The 23,331-nt window shown below is 49.8% G+C and overlaps 2 protein-coding genes across 4 annotated transcripts in view; one reads left to right on the plus strand and one right to left on the minus strand.

Moving 5' to 3' along the window:
• Positions 1-893: 893 nt before the first annotated feature.
• On the plus strand, positions 894-13,404 carry RCN1 (reticulocalbin 1). The gene is made up of 6 exons (XM_032840945.1): positions 894-1,233; positions 5,287-5,480; positions 6,580-6,758; positions 8,442-8,502; positions 11,210-11,409; positions 12,221-13,404. The coding sequence occupies exons 1-6, from the start codon at positions 980-982 to the stop codon at positions 12,326-12,328; spliced, it is 996 nt and encodes a 331-aa protein (XP_032696836.1). The 5' UTR covers positions 894-979; the 3' UTR covers positions 12,329-13,404.
• Positions 13,405-18,307: 4,903 nt separating this feature from the next.
• Positions 18,308-23,331, minus strand: part of LOC116857103 — a 176,777-nt gene continuing 171,753 nt past the window's right edge. For all 3 annotated transcript variants that reach the window (XM_032840946.1, XM_032840948.1, XM_032840947.1), the window contains exon 3: positions 18,308-18,752. In XM_032840946.1, coding sequence (XP_032696837.1) covers positions 18,368-18,752 — 385 coding nt within the window. In that variant the 3' untranslated portion in view covers positions 18,308-18,367. The remainder of the gene's footprint in view (positions 18,753-23,331) is intronic.

A 23,331-nucleotide genomic window follows, 5' to 3' on the forward strand; every position in this document is an offset into this window, starting at 1 on the left:
TTAGTAACAGTAGCTACACACAAAGTGCTCAATAACCACCACGGGACAGCCCAGATGGAGAGCATTTCCATGATTGCAAAAAGTTCTGCAGAGCTTCTCAATGTCGGTAGCATTACTCTGCATTTAATGTACAGACAAGATTTGTTTAAATCACTTGGTGTTTTGTAAAATGAGTTGCCATCGTTCAGAAGTGAAAACATCGGACATCTGAAATTCTGATTTCTTTTGGGAAGTGGAACTATCTCCCAGTTTGGGGCCTTGCACTCGTGGCAGCTGGAACGCGCAGGACTGCTCAGTTTAGTTGGCCCCCGTCATACTGAAGCCACTTGCTTGGCCCTCCTCGACACTTGGGTTTGAGACCCTTGTTTCTAGGGGACCTCGGCCACCCTGGTTTCTTTCCAGTCTCTTGTGTTTGTAACCAGACTCCCAAGTTTGGGTAAGTGGGGTTGAATTTGGTGTAGGAGCAAATCTTGGGATGGGGTCCAGGGCTGGGATTCTGGCGCCCCGCTGGAAGTTGGGGAGAGGCAGCGCCTCCCTCTCTCCCTCCGTTCATTATCCGGAACTGGGAGAAGAGAGAGAGAATTTTATCCCGAACATCTGTTGCTTGACAAAGAACTTCTTGCCCGTCTTCCTAAGAGCCCTCCAGTCCCCAGCCCAGTACGCCTGGGCCCGCCCCTCGCAACCAGATCGCTGGGAGGGGCCGAGGCGAAACCCGAGCCCCGCGCCCACCACCCCGGCTGGCGACGTGGCTCGGCTGCCCCGGCCTCCCCCCGCAGCCCGGCGGCCAATGGGCGCGTGAGCCCGGCTGCCCGAAGCTTCCCTGCCCGCGGCCCCGGGCGCGCCCCTTCTCTCCGGCGCGGGGCGGGCCCGTCCCCTCCTCCGCCGCCGCAGCCGCCGCCGCGCTGGGAGCCCCCACTCCGAGTCGCCGTCCTCCTCGCTCGCTCGGTGCCTCCCCGCGGGCCGCTCTCCTGCCCTGACGATGGCGCGTGGCGGCCGCGACCGCCTTCTGGGGCTCGCCCTGGGGCTGCTGCTGGCGCTGGCGCTGGCGCCCCGGGCGCTGCGGGCCAAGCCCACCGTGCGCAAGGAGCGCGTGGTGCGGCCCGACTCGGAGCTGGGCGAGCGGCCGCCCGAGGACAACCAGAGCTTCCAGTACGACCACGAGGCCTTCCTGGGCAAAGAGGACTCCAAGACCTTCGACCAGCTCACCTCGGAGGAGAGCAAGGAGAGGCTGGGGTGAGGCCGCGGTCCGGGCCGTGCTGGGGGGCGTCGCAGGTGCCCGCGGGGACACCGGGGCGGCCGCCACGCGGGACTCGCCCGGCAAAGCGAAAGCGAAATCGGGTGCGCGGTCGGAGGGCGGGGACCGGCGGGCGCGGCCGGCGGGGTCGCGCGGAGTTGCCCGGGGGTGCCGGGACCGTGGCGTGGAGACCGCCACCGCGCCCGGGCCGGGGTGGCTTCCCGCGCGGAGGCGAGAACGTGGCAGCGGCCACGGGAGCCAAGGCGGTCAGGGCCCGCCCCCTACCCTCGGTTGCATCAGAAGGGAGGGCGGAGGGTACAAAAGAGTTTGTGCGCCGTGGCATTTCAGTGACATGAGCTCTTCCCCACCCTCCCAGTTTCCCTCTTCTCCCCACCCCCACCCCCCCATTCCCCGGGGTTTAGGGTTAGTGGCACTGCTAAGAAGGTCTCCAGGATAAACAGAAATGGATAAAAGATTTAGGGGCAGATGAAGGAGAGGCTTGATTTCTGGGCGGGGGCAGAGATGTTCTTGCCATCCGGCTAATAGTAGGAATAGCAGAAATAGGGGTATAAAGATCCTCTCAAGAGAAGAGGGGCATTAGGGGATAGGGAGTGGGAAGTTAAGAGTGGAAACTGGTCCCCCAGTTTATGTTTCCCGCAGCTGTCTGCGGAGGCACCCAGTCCTTTGGCAACGAGGGCAAAAAGCTGGAGGGTGTGGTGGCAGATTGTGGATTTCACTGGTGAAGGCAGTTGAATCAGGAGCCAAACCTGGAACACAAAACTTTGATACATTACTGCAGTCTCTCTCTCTAGGTCCCCTGGGGATACCGTTCACCTTGTGCAAAGGTACCTGGGAACCCTTCCACAGAGCAGTCAGCCCCAAGACCTGGTCCCAGGTGGAGGCAGGGCTGCTCTGGTGTGTGTGTTGGGGTGGGGTGGGGGCTCCCATTAACCTGGCCTACTGGGCACCAGGCCTCCCGGAACTTGCTTCCTGGGGGTGGAGGATCTTCTTGTCCTGCTACATGAAAAAGAACACAGCCATCCCTGTGCTGCCAGGGCTACCAAAGGCCAATGTGCTCGGTTAAAATAGGAGGCTAAATTATACCTATTGTGTAGGTGCACCAGCTGCCTTCTAAGATAAAAAGATCTTTGAACTTCAAAGTCATCCCCAAACAATCACCTTTTATTTTGCAGAGAAGTAGTTTCTCTTCTTGTCTGGCACTTAACAATGGGGGCCATTGATGGGTTCGGTCTATTGTATTGCTTTGAAGCACTTGGTAACTGATTTCTTCTGGGACCCTGAGAGGCCGCCATTTGCAGCACTGCCACCAGAGAGCAGGAGGACAGGTTTTGGGATGTAGAGTAGGGAACTCTGTAGTTTGCTGTCCTAACAGCTTCCGGTTTTAGTGCCTTCATCATGACAGGCAAGCCTAGTGGCGAGAACTAGTGCAGGCAGTTGGTCTGCATTTGGTCCCTGTGTGCACACCCCCACATCACTCATTTAGTCATGCAGCAAACGTTTGAACGGCTGCTGTGTGCCAGGCACTGTGTTAGGTACCAGGCAGATACAAAGTAAAGACCTTGTACACTAGGCCTCCACGTCCTTACCGTCAGGACTAGAGGAGAGAGACACAAGCAGACACTGCACGTAACTGCTGTGATGGTGCCACGTACAAACCACGGTGACCACAATCTGGAGAAGGAGCCCCTAGGGCTGCAGGTTCCAGATGGACCTGGGGGCCCGGGGACGCCATCTGATCAGAACCAGCGGGATGGTCAGAGTTTGCCGGCGTACCAGCAGAGCGAGTCTTTCCTGAAGTGAAAACAACCTGCTTGCAAAGGTGTTGAGACCTGTTCTGGGGGTGAGGAGTGGTGGGACAGTAAAGGGACAGGGCAGAGCAGAAAGGATCTCTGTGAGGTGGAGACTGGACATTACTCTGTACATGATCAAAACGTTAGCATCCTCAAAACTTGTTAGGAACATGAGACCAGCAACAGGACAGAGAACATGACCGAGGCACGGATGGAGAAACCAGGGACTGGGGAGTAGCCATGAGGGCCTGAAGCAGGCCCAGCCGGTCCCGAGGGCAGGAGAGGGTGAATCCAGACACATGTGGGAGGTAGAACTGTGCGTGCTTGCTCTTGGCTTAGCGTGGGGGTGGGGAAGAGGAGGGAACCCAGGACAGCCGGTCTGCGGTCTGAACCACCGGATGGGGACAGGACACACCACTCATCCGTCAGGTAAATCTAGGCTAGAGGGGAGGGCTTGGGAGCGGTGGGTGCCGCCTGGGACAGACTGGAACAGGAACAGCTGCCTCCCTGTCCCCCGCCCCCACCAAGCTTGGGCTGCTGAGGGGGAGTGTGGCTGGATCCGGGCAATCACTGCCTGATGTTAGATTCTGAAAAGGGGACCGTCCTAAAGCCACTGGGGACACATAGGCCGGGGAGCTGCAAAGTGGAGGCCCACGGGCCACATGCAGTCACAGACATGCAGCATGGTCTTAGAGAAAACGTAAAGTACCATACAAGTGATGTCACATAGAGACCCTGATTTCTAGTTTCTCTTGACACGGTCGACTTTTATTCCCACAAGTTAGGCAGCATCTGGAGCAGAGATGGGCAGCCTTGCAGGTGGCTGCAGCACATCTCCAGGTTTGCCCGAGGCCCTGCCGGGGGTCTTTGCTCGCTCTGGTCCTCCCTGGGTGTCGGTTGAGTTCTCTATCCGCCTGTGATCTAGATGACTGTCCTCAGTGAGGCCAGGCACACATTCTCTCCTTTCTTCGCCACAACATCCCTTGCAGAACAGGTGTTCCAATTTATAGTCAGGGAAACTGAGACCCCGAGGGGCTGTGATTCCCTGGAAGGAAGCCTGGAGGCTTTGTCAGTCTTGAGACCAGTTAAAATGGCCGCTGAGGAGGGGACACCCGGAAGCTGTTGGGAGTGCTTACGTTTTCCTGAGTTAAGAGGAGCAGCTCCCTACCCAGACTCAGGTAGGCGATGGAGACTTTACGCGTACTAATGAATTCATACCCATTTCTAATTAATCAAAGAGTAACTGTCGGTCAGAACTTCAGTTGACAGTAAGAAAGTTTTACCAGTGAGGTGACAGGCTGCAGCACAAAGCAAAGAACCAAATCGCTAATTAGCCTGGGTGACCCCATCCCAGGTGAATGGACTACTAGAGTCAGACTTTTTTAAGCATTAGAAATAGCTTGTGGGTGTCCTTGAAGTTCCCCACAGGGACAGCTTCCTTCTCTTGGGATCCTCGGGCCTAAAGGTGGACACTGGGGAGTTCCCGACCTGAAGTTTGCTCTGGACTCGGGCTTGGGGTACCTCAGTAGAGTCAGTCGCTGGACTGGGGGCAGTCGCTGGACTGGGGGCCAGCTGTGGAATAGGAAACACGAGTGGACCGAGGCATCTGTACCCTGAGGACAGGGGTGTGGGCTCCTGCGGGTGCTCAGCTGGTCAAGTTTCTTGAATAGTTTCTGTGCCGTGAAGGCTTTCACCCCTGACGTCTTAGGCTTTGACTGATAAGGTCTGGTCTCCTTCTGCTTTAAGCTTCAAGTTGTTGTTGTTGTTTGTTTTTTTGCACTGGCCCTAGAGCCCGGTTACCCGGTCATAGCACATACCAGCTGTGTGATCTCAGAAAAGTCATCTCATTTCCTCAGCCTTGGTGCCATCACTCTAAAGAGAGGGAGTCAGAATGCACCTGGAGAGGACTGCTAGGTTTCATCTTACAAATCAGCTCTGATCAGTTGTCCAGCTTCAGGGCACTGTGTTGAGAAGGATTCCGAGGCACATCTGGGTTTATCAGGACAGAGGGCATGGCCCACCCTGGTCGTGTCTGCCATTGGCTTTGGGTCGGGAGAGGCATATTATCTTCAGAAAAGATAAACTTTAAGATACCTCCCAGCATGATCAGATCATTGATTTTATTTCAGTTGTTTATTCATTTTAGATTCTATGGTGTTTGCTCTTTTTCTGGATCAGGATCATGTTAAGTCTTGATAATAGACTTGCAGGTTTGGTGTTGGCTTTTTTTTTTAACTACAGGAAGATTGTTGATCGGATTGACAGTGATGGGGACAGCTTTGTGACCACTGAGGAGCTGAAAACCTGGATCAAACGAGTGCAGAAAAGATACATCTATGATAATGTTGCCAAAGTCTGGAAGGATTATGATCGGGACAAAGACGATAAGATTTCCTGGGAAGAATACAAACAAGCCACCTATGGTTACTACCTAGGTAAGAGGTGCTGCCTGAGTTTTTGCACAGCTGGGGCCCTCAGAACAAGCTCCCTGCTCGAACCTGTCCTCTCTCTCGACACATCTGTTGCCTCAGGGAGATGTCACAACCCCCTAAGCAGAACCTCCTTGTGTAGCACCCTCCTCTGCTTAGTAAGAATGTACAGAGCTGCTTACTCTGACTGAGGCTGTAAGTGGTGAGTAGTGGGAGGGGTCCAGGGCCCAATGATGAGTGACTTAGCCTGGGTGGCTTACTTGGTTAAGCATCTGAATCTTGACTCGGGTTCAGGCCATCATTTCAGGATCGTGAGATGTGACTTCGGTTGCTGCCCAATCTGAGCTTACGATCTTGGAGGCATAAAGAACAAAGAGAACGGGGTAGAGATGAAGCGTGTCTGTGGGACAGCTTCAGAATGCTGCCTAGTTTCAGATCCCAAAGACGGCTGGAGCCCTCAGGGAAGGCTTCCTGGGGGAGGGTGGCCTGGGAGTTGGGCCTTGAAGAATGGATATGTATTTGGAGAGAGACAAGAGGGGAAGGTGGGTCAGCTGGGGAAGCAAAGGGACAGGAGTGTATTCAGCAGTGGACAGGGTTTGGATAGAAGACATGCTTGTTTGTGGGGAATGCTAGAGGGATGTGTGCAGGCACAGTGTGCGGCCCCACTGGGTGTGTGGGAGAGAGAGCTAGGAGATAGGTCTGAGGAGAGCCAGAGATGCACACACTCATGGCTAGGTTAAGGGAGATCTTAAGAGCCAGACAGAAACATTTAGACAGAATGTTGTGGGTACTGGGGAGCCTGTGTGTGTTCTAGATCAAACAATGATATGAAAGCAGGGTTCTGCAAAGAAAAGTATGACCATGTGGCCTGAAGCCAGCACTCTTAACCACTTGCTATAATGCCCCCAATAAACTGCTAGGGCCTGGATTATTGCAGGGGAGGGAATGAAGGGACAGATAAAGGCATTCTGAAATGTTTCAGAGAACTCAGTGGATTTGGGACCTTTTGTCCCGTGTGTACTGTTTAAGCATTAAGGATGAGTGGTCTGGAAGGAAATGCTTTCCGTAGCAGCCCAGTTCAGACATTACTGCACACATCCTGCAGGAAACCCTGCAGAGTTTCAGGATACTTCAGATCATCACACCTTTAAAAAGATGCTGCCACGCGATGAGAGAAGGTTCAAGGCCGCAGACCTCGACGGTGACCAGACAGCTACTCGGGAGGAGTTCACCGCCTTTCTGCACCCCGAGGAGTTTGAGCATATGAAGGAAATTGTGGTTTTGGTAAGTTCATTAAAGAACCTGAGCTGGGAAAAGACCAGAGCTAAATCTGTACCAAAAACTTGTCCCTTCTTGCAAAGAGAGCGCATTTGTCGGCCGGACGGGAGTTGGAAAAGAGTTCTGAAGTGGACTACATTGGGAATCCTTGTCTACCTGATAGATTAGTCAGGGCCGCCTAGCTGCTGTAACAAACAGCCCCAATCCCAGCCATGGGAAACAAAGGTTACTTTTGCTTCTACCAAGTCCCGTGCAGATGGTCCGAGTCATGTGGGCCTTCTGGGTGCTTCCCCAAGTACTATCAGATACCCAGACACCTTATACCCAGACACTCTTCCATCTCGTGGCCTCCTGGTCATCCTGGAACAACCAGCTGGGAGACACAAAGGAAAAGAAGGGGAATGAAGAGAAGGCAACAGTCTGCTATTACTCTTGTGGCCAATATTGTCCCTCCCTTTTACCTTCCACGGGCTCCTTCTGGATAGGACGAGGCAGGGAGATACAGTTTAGATGTGTGCCAGGAAAGAGCAGATGGGTTCAGTGATCCACTAGCTGGTCTCTGTCCCATTTTTCAGCCTTGCGGGAACTAGAAAAAGACACTGAAAGGGAATTAGTGATTGTTAAACCACAGGGGGATTTAAAACTGGCTGGAAGGACACTTCTCTTAGGAGTGGGGCTTGGGAGGGTACGTGGGTCTGACCAAGGCTCTGGGGGGTGGCTGGGCATTCCATAGTGTCTGGTGGGGTCCCAAACGTCTTCATTTTCCGTGACAGTAAAATAAATGCCATCACCTATTTCTTGGGCAGGTGCCCAGGCCAGTTCTAACTGCTTCGATGCTGGGAAACAAGGGGCTAGAGTTTGTTGTTTGTAATTAGCTCTGGACTATTTTAGTTGCCCAGCTGGTGGATGGGGTCCCCTCTTGCCTCGTGCTTCCCTCTCGTGATCACCGTGACACCAAGGACTGGGCAGTGGCTCTCAGAATTTCTTCTACCACCCACCATCCATGTGGCGATAGCTACTTTGCCAGGGGACCGTGAAGATGGGGGAATTGTCCATAAGTGCATTATGTGCCTCTGGACTGGCTCCCTGCTTTCAGGTTGGCTGTTCGCTTCAGCCCAGGACACATCTGACAAAGGAAAGTCATTTAATTACTCACCCGAGCAGTAAACCTAATTGAGAAGTCAAATGCACCAAGTGTAGCACATATACGTCCAAAAGTATAATATACTTTTACGTCTTAATTGCCTATTGTTTCATATTTTTATGACATCCACTTAGTCCTCATCATCCACTCGGCCCTGGAAATCTACTGTTTGTGATTACCTGGTCCAGTGGTTCTCAGTCTGGGTTCTTCACAGTACCCCAGGGGATGATTTGGCTGGATGGTGGGCATGGTTGGCCTGGCAGGGCTTCTTGATAAAAATCGGAGTCCCTCTGGGCTTTTACTTACATTTGCATTTGAAGAGAGTGTTCTGCTCTTAAAGTTGGGGGAAGAAGAAGGACTAACAGAAGCCACTGCCTATTTTTCACAGATAAGAAACTACTGCCCTGGGAGGTAAGGAGGTGAGCCAAAAGTTTCCAAGCATTTTCAGCCATAAAAGCCAGACAGAGGAGGACAGTAGGTAGAACTCTCAGATTTACTTAGAGCACGCCTCCAACTTGCCTTCTCTATTGCCCTTTGCTTCCTAGGAAACCCTGGAGGACATTGACAAGAATGGGGACGGGTTTGTGGATCAAGATGAGTATATTGGTAAGTGGCCTGGGGTCTTGCTAGGCCATCCTCAGACATGCCAAGGGGCACCATTACTCCACCCACATCTCAAACTGCTTTCCGTGCACGTCTCTTTTAGCAACAGCTGCAAGTCTGAAGTTGTCACTCCTTTGCCCTCCCACTGGAGAGGGACTTGTCACACCAGTCCCAGGGTACAGCATCTGGGATGCACTTGGGAGACCTCACCCAGGGGCCAATAGCAGGCCCCACGGCTCTGAGAGGTGGCCCCCACTTCCCTGTCTGGTTTTACCTTTACAAAATGGGTGTGGAGATCCCACAGATTTCCAGTGAGGCCAGAGCAGACTGGGTCAGGGGAAAGACCCCAAAGTCAGATGGTGGGTCCGTAGGGCCTCGAGGCACTGAGCAGGTGGAGCTGGGATGAATGCGACTGTTTACAGGCCCAGGCGTCTGCAGGAAGGGCCTCTTCCTTAGAGAGGTGACTCCTTGTACAGAGGGCACAGCTGCCCCATGCTTGGTCATCCTTGCCTCTGGTTTTTGATGCTTTCATTGGGAGTACCACAGCCCGCCTTTTGCTCCGGTGGCTTCCATTGAAGCGTCAGGAAGTGGGTTTTTCGGGTACTGGGCACTGCGGGAGTGGGAGTCAGATTCATGCGGCCGGGTCAGAAGCTGCCTTGCTGGTTAGAGCCCTTCCGAGCAGCCGGTAGGCCTCCCAGCATAGAGGACTGGGGCAGGCCAACTGGAACTTTCCATTTCACCCTCACCGCGGTCACATGGGTGCTCTGGTACAGGGCTCCCTAAAGCAGTGCCCTCCCCTGGCGACTCCCAAGTGTTGATAAAGTAAATGCTGGAAAGTCATCTGAGGGATGGGATGCAGATAATCTTCGTGCTCACCGTTAATAGAGGCAGTTAATTACCTTTCGGCACAAGACCAACACGCATTTCGCCGTCGGTCCCTGGTCCGTGGTTGCGTTGCTTGGCCACCCCAGGCCCGAGAATCGTGCCTTCTGTAATGACGAGCAAAGTTTCTTCTAAGCAGAAGTGATCTTTGATCGGAAGGCCCGAGCGCTGTCCGCGGGTGTGTGGAACAGACAGGTCGCTCTCGCCGTGGTAATTAAAGCGATCTCGGTGGCACTACGTCTGGAGAATAACATACTGACAGGTTCCTCGTGGGCGCGAGCCGCAGAGCCTTCCCCGTGCCCAGGGTGCGAGCTAGGAACAGCTCAGAGCTGCGGATGCCTTGCCTTGACGGTGGTGATGGAATTAGACAGAAAAGGCTGACGCGTTGAAAGAAGCCATGTTGCGCTTTTGATTAAAAGTGTGTGCTCTTCCTGGCCCTCCTGAACTCTACATTGAACCGGTGCAAAGTCAGGGGCAAAACTCTGAGGGACTCTGCCTAAAAGAAACACTCCATTCTTGACACCGGGGAGGGAGGGAGATGTGGGGCATGGTGCTTGAAAACACAATTCTGAGTGGCTCACAGGCAGAGGGGAGGCCCGACGTGTGGACTTGCCCAGCAAGTGACTTCATTTACAGAGGAGCCTTGTTTTCTGCTGGGAGTGAGCAGAAAACCGGTGGTGATCTGGTGTGGTGGGAAGAGCACCGGGCTTGGGAGTCCTGGCTTCTCCACTTAGTAGCTGTGCGACCCTGTGGGAGTCACATCATATTGATAAGCCTCAGTTTCCTCATCCAGAAAATGGGAATACACAGCACACACGCTTGTGGGACTTGATGAAGCCCAAGTTAGCTAATAAATGTGACAGCCTTGCTCCAAAACAGTCTGCAGTGTCAGGTGTGGCTCTGCCTTGTAGCAGAACCAAGGGTCTTGCCTCTCTTTTTCCTTCATTCACTACCTGCTCTCCCTACCACTTGGCATTTCCAAGCTGTGTTTCCATTAAAGAGAAAACTGCCCACAGGGTATCTGTCTTTTCAAAGGAGAGCTAGTGACTTAGCAAGCAATGTACCTAGATTTTTTTTTTCCTTTCCCAGTCATTTCATAAAATATAATAATTCATCTTACAGAATTGTTATAAGGATGAAATAAAATGATCTCTGGGGAAGCCCTTTGGAGATGATACAAACAACAATAGGAATAAGTGGTTGAGACCAGGGGTGGGAGCAGAGTGGCCTTGTTCCCATGTAGCCTCGAGCTCATACTAGCTGTGGGTCCTTGGGTTAAGGCTTTGCCTCAGAGTTTTCATCTATAAAATGGGAACAGTAACAGTAGCTACTTCTAGAATTATTGTGAAAGTTAAACAAAAAAAAATGTGTAAAGTATTTTATATATACTATCTGGACCATAGGAAGTGCTTGATGTTGGTCTTTATTACTGTTTTTTTCACCCACATAGTGCCAGTTTGGCTTGTAGAGTTTTTTCACGGAAAGGATCCTCTTAATCTTCGTAGAAACTCTGATTTATAAATTACTACCTCCAAGTTACAGACAAGGCAACTTAAGACTCACTGAAGTAAATAACAAGATCCCGGTCCCTGAACTAAGGCACGAGCCAGGATTCATCTTCTGGCTCCTGAGCTCCGTTCTCTCTGTTCCACGAGGCGGACTGCACGGCAGCTAAGTCACTACGTCATTAACCTCCGGACACTGCCCGCCAGACATTTGGGTGCGGGGTCCCGACGGGCCATCATCTCTCCGAAACCTCAGCAGCTCAGGTTTTCCTTGACTTGCCTTCCCGCTTGTCCTGCTAACCGAGAACCACCTTCCCTTCCAGCGGATATGTTCTCCCACGAGGAGAACGGCCCCGAGCCAGACTGGGTTCTGTCGGAACGGGAGCAGTTTAATGAGTTCCGGGATCTGAACAAGGATGGGAAGTTGGACAAAGATGAGATTCGCCACTGGATCCTCCCTCAGGACTATGACCACGCTCAGGCCGAGGCCAGGCACCTGGTGTACGAGTCAGACAAAGACAAGGTAGTTCACAGTCTCCTGGAATCACTCCTTGAAGGGAGACCGTTTACACAAGATGGGTTCTGTTTGCTTCTTTTGTCATAGCATTGGCCCGTGGCCCATGCAGCGGTGTCCTTATCGACTTCTCGCATATTTGCCCTACGTTAGAGACTTGGGAGCTTAAGCCAATACCGTGATAACCCACGGTGAACTCATTAGAGGCCCAGACAGCCCTGGATAGTCCGCTAAGGGCCACATACTTAATTCCCTCCCCTAAGGATTGCAGAAACGGTCACTTCTTTGGCTGTGGGCCGGGCATGGATTTCAGAGGTATACCCTGAGTTCTCTGAGGACCGGTTTGACACTTAGCAGACACTTAGCAAACATCTGTAATGTGTCAGGCACAAGGGTGCACATCCCCAAGCAAGCTCGTCCTGCTGGCTCAGACGCCCAGCCCTTGAGTATCTTTTGATAAATATCCACATAAATAAACGAGATTTAGAAAGAAGCCCTGCCTCTTCCCAGTTCGATCGCTGCTCCACGTTCCTGGGAGACAGGAGAGTTCTGTAGTCAGGCCAAAAAGGGGAGTGGATCTCTTCTTCGGCGCCTGTTTTGGGAAAACCAGCACTGCTTGTGGACGTAACCAGATTCTCACCGCGGTCTGATTTTTGCCGGGTGGTGACGGTGGGTGAAGGGGGTCCCTGGCTGCTTCTCTTAATTATGACATGCACTATTTTAAATGTTGAGAATCCATGAAATTAGGGGAGTTTCACGCTGAGCCATTCCTCAGAGTTACCAGAACTTCTGTGACAGAGATCTTTCCTCTCTCTTGCAGGATGAAAAGCTAACTAAAGAGGAGATATTGGAGAACTGGAACATGTTCGTCGGGAGCCAGGCTACCAATTACGGGGAAGATCTCACAAAAAACCACGATGAACTTTGATACCTCCTCCCCATGGTGCATACAGCAGACTGTCACAGGCTTTCTCTCATTGTCTTGGAGGGTTTGCTACAGTTGTCTCGCTTACAGCAGTTGGGGACTCCCAAAAAGCAAGTTTCTGACCTCAGATTGGGGTTAAAATGATTTTTCACTCACTGTTTCCTGGAAAATAGTCATCGCGCTCGTTTCAGTAAGACTTCTTCGCAAACACATTAAAATCTTGGTCAGTCGCGACACTCTATGGGGATAGTTGCTAAAACATGATTTGTTAGCTTTTTCCGTTAAACATAAATGAAAGAGCAAGAGAGTGTGGAAGAGCCCCAGATTCAGAAGTTGGGGGGCTTGGGGGCAGTACATGGAGCGACTGCTGTGTATTTTAACTGCACAGTTTTTGGGTCTGCCACTGTTGAACAGCGGGTGAGGGAAATCTCTGGTGAAACTACAGTGGTGGTCCCCTCTGCAGGCTTATTTCAGAGCACGTCTAATATTCCCGAGTCTTCCTTCTTGACCTTATACTCTGAGCTGTCACTGTAAATGGTATATAAAACTTCTGTGCATTTTTCTGTACAGACCTGCTAATGTGCACAACAAATCCATATCTTTGTGGTGTTTTTTTGTTTGTTTGTTTTTACAATAAGCAGCAATCAAGAAAGATAATGTGAAAAAGAAAGGAAGTTTAGCGGTAGGGAAGAAATGAATGTCAGGCATTCGAAGAACTCCAGGAAAATGATGAACACTTTATTATACTTGAGAACATTTTCTTGACATGTAAATGAGGTAGGTCTGAGATTTGAAAAAGTGAACAGTAGTACAATCCGTTTCCTCGCTGATCACCGACAGGAATGAAGCGGTGGGATCCTGGGGAGGCCGGCGTCATGGAACCCTGGAACCCACTCCTGCTGGTCCTGGGGAATCTGCGACCCTTGGACATGCCCTGGGGACTGCTACACCAGGGAATTAGGAAAAGGTGGTGTTCCAAGTCATTGGCTGAACTGGTAGAAAACCGCCCTTAAAGGTTGAAATTTCACGTTATAAATAATGAACAAAATAAAGGATCCCACTGAGGATTTTCTACTGTGTGCTGTGGTGTTTGATCTCTGATGTACTATTTGTGACATTCTTGTTCATATAGAATTAAGAGTGGGATGGGATTACATTAATTAAGATGATAAAGGTTCGGCTTATAATCTGACTACAAAAATGTTTAGAATATGCTCACATTTACCTATGTAACAAGTGCATAACTTTCTTCTCTCTCTGCTAGTAGGGGCATTTGCAAGTCATTTTAACTGTAAGTCTCTCTGAGACAGGTTTCAAGGCCTACAAGGCCCTACAGGCTCTGGTCCCTTCCTGTATCAGCATCTCCTTACCACTCTCCCCTCCACCTCCCATAGCGACTGACTTTCTAGTCCTCCAGCACAGCAAGGTCATTCCCAGCTTGAGCCCTTTGCACTTGCTGCCCCAGAGATTCAGAACACCCATCTCCCACGTCCTCAGGGAACTCAGATGGGGCCTCCACAATGGGGCCTCCCACGTTCCCATCATTTATGGTGGTCCCATTTGAGTCCCTGTTTATATTTTGTCTCATTTCCCTGTTCTCTTCTTGGTACACATTGCCAGTTAAGCCACTGTTTCCTAGGGTTGATGTCCAAATTACCACAAAGAGGGAGGCTTACAACAACAGAAACTTAAATCTTTCCCAGTTCTTGAGGCCAGAGTCTGAAACAAAGGTGTAGGCCAGGCTTAACCCCCTGGGGGGCTCTTGGGAAGGATCCTTCCTTGCTGCTTCCAGATTCTGGTGGCCCCAGGTGTTCACCGGCTGTGGCTCATCACCCCCCTCTCTGCCTCCATCTCATGGCCTTTTCTTTCTGTCTCCTCTGTGTGACTTACAAGGACACTTGTCATTGGATGTAGGGTCCACCTTGATAATCCAGCATGCTTACTCCCTCATCTCAAGATCCTTACTTAAATCTGGTTTTCCAAGTTAAGGTCACATTCACAGGTTCCAGGGGTTAGGAGGTAGACCTGTCTTTTGGGGGTGGGGGGAGGCACTTGCAGCCAACTGTACCGTTTGACGTTTTCTTGTTTGTATACTGTCCATCTTCCCCAAAATGCAATGGGAGAGCAATGGTCTGGTCTGTCTTATCTGCTGCCGTTGTCCAGGACCAAGAGGACGAGAACCTAATCTATAATAGCTGCTCCGTAATTACCCGCTGAATGGATGAGAGGTTGTTAGCTTTCATCAGAGAGAATGTTCTTCACGGGGGAAAAGTGTGTAAATAATTAAAAAATAGCTCACATTTGCTGAATGAAAAGTTAAGTAATTTGCCTGACTCCACAATGATTAAATGGCAGGGCTGGAATCAAACCCAGGTGCTCTTGGCCCCAGATCTCCACCAGGTAGCACTAAGCCTTACTGCTCCAACTTTCAGAGCTGATACATATCCCCTTTATTTCTTTGCTCACCCACAGTGTATGATTATATGGTCCGGGAATGAGAATAACTTCTCTTGCCCAGAACAAGGCTGACACCTTTTTTTTTCTTCTTTTTTTTTGGTAATGAAAACCTGTCTTTTGGAAAATGAGAAAATAATATCTTGTAACCTAATTAGAAGCATAACACTTGTAAAAGGTGCTAACATTATTTTTATCCCAAAAGGGATTGCTGGTTGATTTATGAAGTTATGCAAAGTAAGATGTTAAATATATTTTGAACACTAAATTTTTCCTTTCAAGTCAGTGCACATAAGAGAACCCTCACAGAGACTAGTGCTTCTGGGGCTGAATTTAACACTATTAAAAGAACGAAAACCTTAGCTAGGGGACATAACTGTTAACATGGTGATTTGTAAAGCCTTAGATTTCTAATAGGGTCTGACTGTTTCAAGGAAAACATATTTTGTTCCTAGGTAACATTTCAAGTTGGATTATGGACAAATGCTACAAAATTGATCTGTAATGGGAAATACTGTAGTGTCACAAAGCATTATTTATATGCTTAATGTGACTGAAAGCATTAATTGCTAGGAGCCAAAATCTGTCCAAGCAAAACATGAACACACATTTTGTACCGCCTGTCTCTTACTATAGGTTTTTGAATGAATTCGAGTATAACAAAAAATGTAGTTAGGAAATCAGCAACACCTGGAGGTTTTCTTCACCTGTGTGGATTGTTGTAGTTGTTTCTTGTTAGCAAAGGCATGAATCCTGTCTGCTCAGATGTGCCCAGCAAAAAAAGACCGACACGGCTACTTGTTAGCCGCCCAGCAAAAATATTTTGTGGAGTTAAGTGGTGGATGGCTGACTGGATGTTTTTAAAAGTCTTTCTAGATTGATTCTGCCACCTTTATAATAAAATCTGGCTTCCTCCCAAGTATATGCAACTAGGATTTGGCTCTCTCTGGAGTCTTACAACAAGTTTATAATGCTAGAATTTCCCACTAAAAACCAATGAGCGCTGTAATGTTCACTGCTTTGGCTCACGCTGAAGTATTAAAAACTTGGGCAGGGGAAAGATTGTGTCATCGGTACTTAAACTCCTGCAGTTTACTTGAACTTGGAGCTCTTTGCACAGAATCCACCTGCACTCTCAATTCGGGCCAGTTCCACAGTCTGAGGCTGGCTCAATGTACCCAAGGTACTCAATGCCTCATACCCTAGGTAGGAGGCATCCCGGCATCCCATGTGCTTTCAGTACCTCTATCATTTTTCTCATGTAAAATAGAAAATAGGGGTGCCTGGGTGGCTCAGTCAGTTAAGTGTCAGACTCAACTTTGGCTCAGATCATGATCTCAGGGTAGTGGGATCGAGCCCCGCGTGGGACCCCACGATCAATGGGGAGTCTGCTTAAGGATTCTCTCCCCCTCTTCCTCTGCCTCTGCCCATTCCCCGACTCATGCTCTCTCTCAAGTAAATACATAAATCTTTAAAAAAAAATAAATAAAATAGAAAACAGTGTGCATCTAGCCACTGAGGCGTGGGAAAGAAAATGAATATAAGGCTTGGTTACTTCCCACCTTCAAGGTGCTTGTGTAGCGAGAGCACATAGCATTTCTTTTCTCTTACACTAATAGCCATAACCAGCCACTAAGCCAAGTTCTTCCACACATTTCTCCTGGAACCCTCGTCACAACCTATGAGGCTGGTACCTGTAGGAAAGAGAGATAAGCTGGGCTTTGCTGTGGGAACAGACAACCCTACCACCTCAGTGGTTTAAAGAGGCTTCTCTAGGCCAGTCGTCAATGGCAGCTGTGGTATGGGGGCTCAGGGGTGAGAGTCAAACACAGGCAAGCCGGTGTGGTCAGGAGTGACAGTGCCGCATGTCAAAGAATGTTCTCCTAGTTAGAAATGGCAGGGCCAGGATACAAATCCAGGTCCCCTTCTGATGGGGGACCCCACCCTCTTAATCACCCCACTATGTTGCCCCCAGTTAAAGAGCCTCTTGGTAAATCCACTGCTAATATTCCTACCATTTTAAAAACTGGTGGCTACTCATGGTGTAATTTGAGAATTCAGGACCACTGGGGTAAGATGCAGAGCTGGTAGCTTGGAAAGACAGGTCCAGAGGTCTGGCTGGATTGAGTTCCAGCTCTGCTACACAGTTCTGTCATCTCGGTAGGTCACTTTCCTCCTGAAAGGCCTATTCTGACATGTATAATAATAATAATAATAATAATAATAATAATAATAATAATACCCAGCTCTCAGAGTAGTCACAAAGATGCATGAGATAAGGCACATGCAGGAATCACAAGGACTGAAAAGTGACACACACAGAAAAGTTTTTCCTTTCCAAGCAGGTCACACGGCTGCAGTCAGACAAGCCAGGCCTGCAGACACCAGGCGGCTGGTTGGCATTCTCTCCCTGTGCTAAGCGTTCTCAAGATGGATCTACCACCTACCACCAGAGGAAACTGACTGGATGAAATGACAAAGGACTTGCCCTCGGCACTGTTGTTATCACGGTGACAGCATTCCAAAGCTCTGTGTGTTAAGTGGCAACGATTCAGAACTCAATTTGAGAGCAGATCAAAAGAGCCTCTACTCTCTGCCTGTCAAATAAATAAATAAAATATTAAAAAAAAAAAAGAGCCTCTACACTTTCAAAAAAAACCACCCAGAGACCCGACTGAAAAACCATCACTCCGGGTCTTGTTTTCAGAGGAGGAAACTGAGGCTCAGAAAGAGTCAGCTTCTGGTTTTCCTTCCTCTGCACTGAGGCACAGGTTAGACGAACTCCTTCCCCTACTCCCGCTGTTCATTCAACCACCACATCAGAAAAAGGGCAATAGTAATTCCTACCTTGGAGAACAGGAAGAGGGATCGATCAAGGCAATGCCCGTAAAGCACTTCGGGAAGCCAGCGCGCAGCCCACGGTAACCATTTTCATCAGTCTGCCACAGCAGGGGCCTCCCACCGTTCAGAGCAGACAGTGGATGTATCGGTGCTTCCTTCTGGGCCTCTACCCATGGCAGGAGTGAGCAACCGAGGTTGTGGATCAGAAAATTGCCAGAGGCTTGTTTGTTGTTTAAGGACAATGAAGAAAGGCGGGGGTTTTTGTTTTGTTTTGTTTTTTAAAGTTCATATCTTTAAAAAAAAAAAAATAGAGGTCACATGGTTATTACCAAGTCCTGTCAGATCAGTGATCCCAAACCAGGGAAGTGTGTGGCCGGGCTGCGAAGACATTAGCCATAAAGATGCACGCGGACAGCTCCCCCGGGGGAACGAGGGTCAGACGGACTCGCCCACTGGATGACTCCAGGCCCATTGCTTCTACTCTACAAACCGCCTTTTCCTCTCCTGAAAAAGGCAGAAAGAGCCGGACCTGCCCTGCTGGGTGGCTGAGAGGGCTCGGGGAGATGCTGTGTAAAGCTCTCTACCCCTGGCCTGACTTCTTTGGTGGGGCCAGAGGACTCTGTCCTAAAAGCTTTTAACTGACAGTCATTTTAAGAATTAAAAGATATGCCACAGAATCCAAAGAACTCGTTTAGAAAATCATCTGAATTTTATTTTCTGACAGGCGATATGCCACATACAGATGATTCACATGGAAGCTGGGCTCATTAACCTCTGCAGGCCCCTCTTGAAGTCTTCTGGAAGGCCCGTTGGCTTGCTTGTGGCTGGATTCACAAAGACATGGACTGAAGACCCGGTGGTACAGGCCAAAGAGTCAAAATGGGCCAGCTTGGGGTCGCCAAAGAAAAAGCCATCCCTGAGGTTGCAGAGATTTACAGAAGGCAGCTCGTTGGTGGTCTTGGGTGGGAACAGAGCCAGGCGGTAATACACACTGGAGTGACCCACTTTCTCCACGGCCAAAGCAGCCACTGGGACCTGAGGAAAGCCGATGGGTGTGTGGAAGGTACACTGATTGGTCACCATGAACCCCACCATGGGGGACGTCAGCAAGCCGGTCCTCAGGCCGCAATATCTAGAAGGTTGAATCGCAATGCTTATTTCAGGCCTCATGACCGTCTCTCCCAGCCCAAGGATGTGTGTTCCAGAGTGAAGGGCTCTAGCCTCAAAGGGCCACCATTCGCTAGCCGAGTTACGGAGTTACGTGGGCAAGTTAGCTCACCTCCCTGGACCTCAATTTTCACAATAGAATGTTCATAACTGTAATCCCTACCCTGTGGGCTAGCAGTGAGAATCAGCAGTGCATGTCACTTAACACAGTACCGTGCGCGACATGAACGGTTCCTGGACATAGTAAGTGTTCATTAAACATGAGCTATTACTAGCGTTATCATTTCCATCTTATCCTCGCTTCTTATTGTGAAGAGCCAGAAACTTCTGTGTTACGTTGGGAGTGAAAACTCACTTCTTATATAGATGGTTACCATGTCTTTCATCTCTGCTATCAGATTATAATCTCTTTAAAGGACAGTGGTTGTGTTTTGTTTATTTTTTAAGTTGGGGAACTAGAAATGAGGCTGCACTTGAGATAAACTTGGAGGCTGAACAGGATCAGAAATAAGAGCATAATGCCGAATTACAGTCTACCCCCAACCACTACCAAAGAGGCCCACTTGCGACCTAAACATCTTCACCGCGCTGTCTTATTATCTTCTTTTCTTGAGAAAATTAACACTGAATGTGAGAATTCACTGTAACAGAACAATCAGGGCTTGTAGAGAGGCTTGACTACAAAGTCATTCACTGAGTCACTGTCCACAGAAACAAACTGCCAGCCCCCACGCAGGGAGGGCACGGTGAGTACCTGTTCCAGCTGCCCTGGGCGCCTGTTGATGTCACCCATGGGGACATTAGATAACGTTCATTTGCTGACATAGAAGCTGTTCCGTGAGAAAAGATCAGACTATAGAGCGGTAGGTACCATTTGATCTCATTTGTCATATAAGACCTATCGGTTGACACACTATGGCCTAGAAAAAACTTTGAAAGAATGGACTCCAAAAAAAGTCTTCAGGAGCCATCCCGTCAGGGAGTTTCTGGCTAACTTTTTCCTTCTTTTGGCTTGTGTGAATTTTCCAGAATGAACAAGATTTGCCTTTGAAATAAGGAAAAAATGTTATTTTAAAAAAAGTCTGAATATGAATTTTATTTAAATATATATATGTATATGTATATGTATATACATATACATATATATGTATACATATATACATATATATGTATATTAAATATATATATGTATATGTATATGTATATACATATACATATATATATTTACCAAAAAAAAAGAGTAGTAGTTCTCTGACTGGTTCTGCTATGGGCTATCGTCTAGGTCAAGAAGTTCTAAGAATGACCTCCATGGCACACCTACTCTTTGTTAGGTACTGAGGACACAGCACTGAATAAGAGAATTCCTGCTCTCTTAAGTGCTCAACTCTAGGAGACTGGGGTTGGAGGTGGGCTGTGTCGGCTCTTGTCTTCCCTTTGGCAAGAAGGAGGTGCTCGTTGTGTTCCTTTCTGGTTCTCCTTCCAAACTCTCCTTCTTCTTTTTCTCTCCCTTTCCTCAGCAAACTTTGCATGCTTCTCTGTTCCAAGCATGTGCTAGGCCTGGAAGAGAGCAGCAGAGACCATGACCACCCCTGCCCTCACATAGCCTTGGTCCAGAGAGCATGCAGTCATGCTGCTGCATGGGGAGTGCCATGCCAGGGAAGGCACAGAGGCTCGGTGAGCTCGTAGCAGGGGCCCTGACTTGATCTTCGTATCACAGAAGTCTTTAATAGGAAGTGACTTTGAAGTCGGACATGAAGAAACTGTAGCAACTATTCAAGTGAACAGTAAGGGGAAAGAGCCCTCCAGGAGGAGGAACAGCATGTGCGAGGACCCGGAGGCCAGAGAGGGTAGTAGGCACATCCCAGTGATAACACAAGCCCCAAATGTCTAGAACACAGATGGCCAGATGCACCATGGCTTTGAAATGAGCAATGGGTCAGACCAAGACAATAATGTCCGCAGGAGAATAATCCAGCAACTACCACAGTCCTGGCAAAGACGATGGTGGCGTGAGCTAGGATGGTGGTCGTGAGATGGAGAAAACAGAATGGAACCAAAAGAGATTTTGCACAAGGTCTGACGTCGAGTTCCATCGAGGGAGACACAAGGGCCCAGGATGGCTTCCAGTCTTATACAATTTCTGGTGATTCATTTGTGGAAAGAGGGAACACGGAGAGGCTGGGGGTGAAGGTGAGGAAAGTGCTGGGCTCTGTTTTTAACACTGTAGGTGGAGCTGAGGTGCCCACAAGACCCAGAGAGGAGGTGCAGAGTTGGGATAATAACATCACTCATGTTTACCCTGCCCTGCACTACAGGCCAGGTCTCCCATTAAGTACACAGCTGGATTCTGTCTCAAAAGGCATGTGGCTATATGTGCCTGATGCTCAGAAAGAGGCTGGGTCTGGGGACAGGAGCTGAGATGCTGCTTTAAATCTAAAATTGGGGTCTAGGCAGGGAACGGAAAGCCACGACGCTGGATGGGTGTAACACACTCGGGCGTGGTGGGCCTGTGGGGAGCCGGGAAGTAAATACGCAGGCTGACCCCACAATGCTGCAGACTTTAAAAAAAAAATATTGGGCAGACTAAATAAAATTCATGTGTGGCCAGCCCAGGTTTGTCTTTCTGACCCCCCATTTGTGACCTCTGGGAGAGACAGTAATTAAGCCATGGGAGAGAGAGGGGTCGCCTGGGAGAGAAAGCAGAAGTGGGTGAACACACACGTGAAAAACTGGCTTAGGGGAAGCTCCTGATTGGTGATTTCTTGGTGTGCAGTGAGCAACTGATGAAGTGACTGTCTCTGACGCGGCCTGACTACTGTGTGAGGCCAATGCCTACCATCTGTTCTCTCTTACCGCCGACCAGGCAAACTTGAGAACACGGGGCTGTTAGGGAAGACCCCTCGTGTCCATCTAGTACAGGGGCTCTCCCACACTGGTGTGGACCAGAGTCTCTTAGGGAACCTGGGAAACCTCCAGATCCCCAGGATCCTCCCGGACCCCCCTGGAGAACCAGTCTGCAAGGAGGGTTCCAGCATCCTGATTCCGACATGCTTCTAGGGCATTCTGATGCACACACCTAGCACAGCAGCGGCTCCTCTGGGCCCACCGCTTTGGATAAGAAAACGGCTCAGAGAGATGCAGTAGGCTGTTCCCCTGCGTGCAGCTAGAAAGGAACATGGTCTGCCTACACTCAACTGGTCACCCCAGCCCTTTCAGCTGGGTCCATTAACCCTTCACACCCAGACTAAGTCCCAGGCCAGGGGTAAGGACTGGTGGGTCTCTGCTATATTCATGGTTCAGGATGAGACCAGCCATGCTCATGTTTCTACCCTGACTCTGTACCCCACTCCAACAGCTGGATTCAGTCTTGCCTCATTCCCCTGTTCCTAAGCTCCTGCCTCCGTGAGTCCCTAACTCGGTTCTACCCTGAGCCCTGTGCTGAGGCCCCACACCAGCATCTCCCCAGGCTCTGGTGCTTCTGGGTCTGTGTCAGAAGCCCTGCTGCCATGTGACGTCTGGAGGGAAGCATCTTTCACATGGTAGGAGGCCAGTGGGCATATGGCACAGGCACACCTTTCAAAGGGACAAGGCTATTTTCGGCAGTCACTATAAATAGCAGAATGGGCCTTAGCTTATGGTCAGTTACCTGGAATGCCAGAGCAGGATTCTGGCAAAAAGTCTATCCCACACTCCTGAAACTAAGAATAAGCACAAGCTTGGCATCATGACCCGATGACCATGCCAAGTCCTCCAGAAGCGTCACGTGGGCAGCTGAAGGGAGTGTCAGCTCTTGGGACTCTGTACAAGGAGGTCCCTGCCTGGGTGGCTCTAGGAAGTCCTGTGGCTACAAGGAGAAATACAGACATTTAGAAATCTAGACTTGGGAGAAAATACCCTACATGTGAGCACGTATGAAGTTAAAAGATTAAGATGATGGAAAGGACTCTTAGGAATGCACTATGTGTGTTTCTAGAAATAATCTGTCTTTAGTTGAGCCTATCTGAATATTGCCTTTACAGGACCATTTCAGACTGGGGCTAACTGAAATTAATCGTAAGCAAGTCCCCGTGTCAGCCATGCCCCGCCACACAGCCTGCACGTAGAAGACTGGGTGAGAGCTAACATCACGAGACCTGGGTTGGACTCCTGGCCCTGCCACTGTTTCAATGGGTCACTCAGTGTCCCAGAGTCTCAGTTTTTTTCTCATCCCCAAAACAGGAATGAACACTCAGAACACAGTCCTGAGTGGATTTTTCTGAAAATTAAGTAAGGCGGGAATGCAGAGCTTCTAAGGAATGGAAGGGAGGCTGGGGAGGCCCTGAGGAGGGACTGCAGGGCTGGAGGGGAGCGTGGCTGCGGAGGTCAAGGGAGACGAGGGTTGGGCCCAATCCTGCACGAGCTGGATTTCAGCCCTAACAGAGGGAGGAGCCCACTGCGGTGCTCTAGGAGGGGAACCAGAGTCCTGATCCCTCTTGCATTTCAAGCGCAGGCCTCCAGGGCACAGGCTGGGGAAGGCAAGAGTGAGTGAAGAGCGAGCAGGGAGG

This window comes from Lontra canadensis, unplaced genomic scaffold (genome assembly GCF_010015895.1).
Source record: "Lontra canadensis isolate GAN:19392208 unplaced genomic scaffold, GSC_riverotter_1.0 scaffold118, whole genome shotgun sequence".
Taxonomy (NCBI): Eukaryota; Metazoa; Chordata; class Mammalia; order Carnivora; family Mustelidae; genus Lontra; species Lontra canadensis.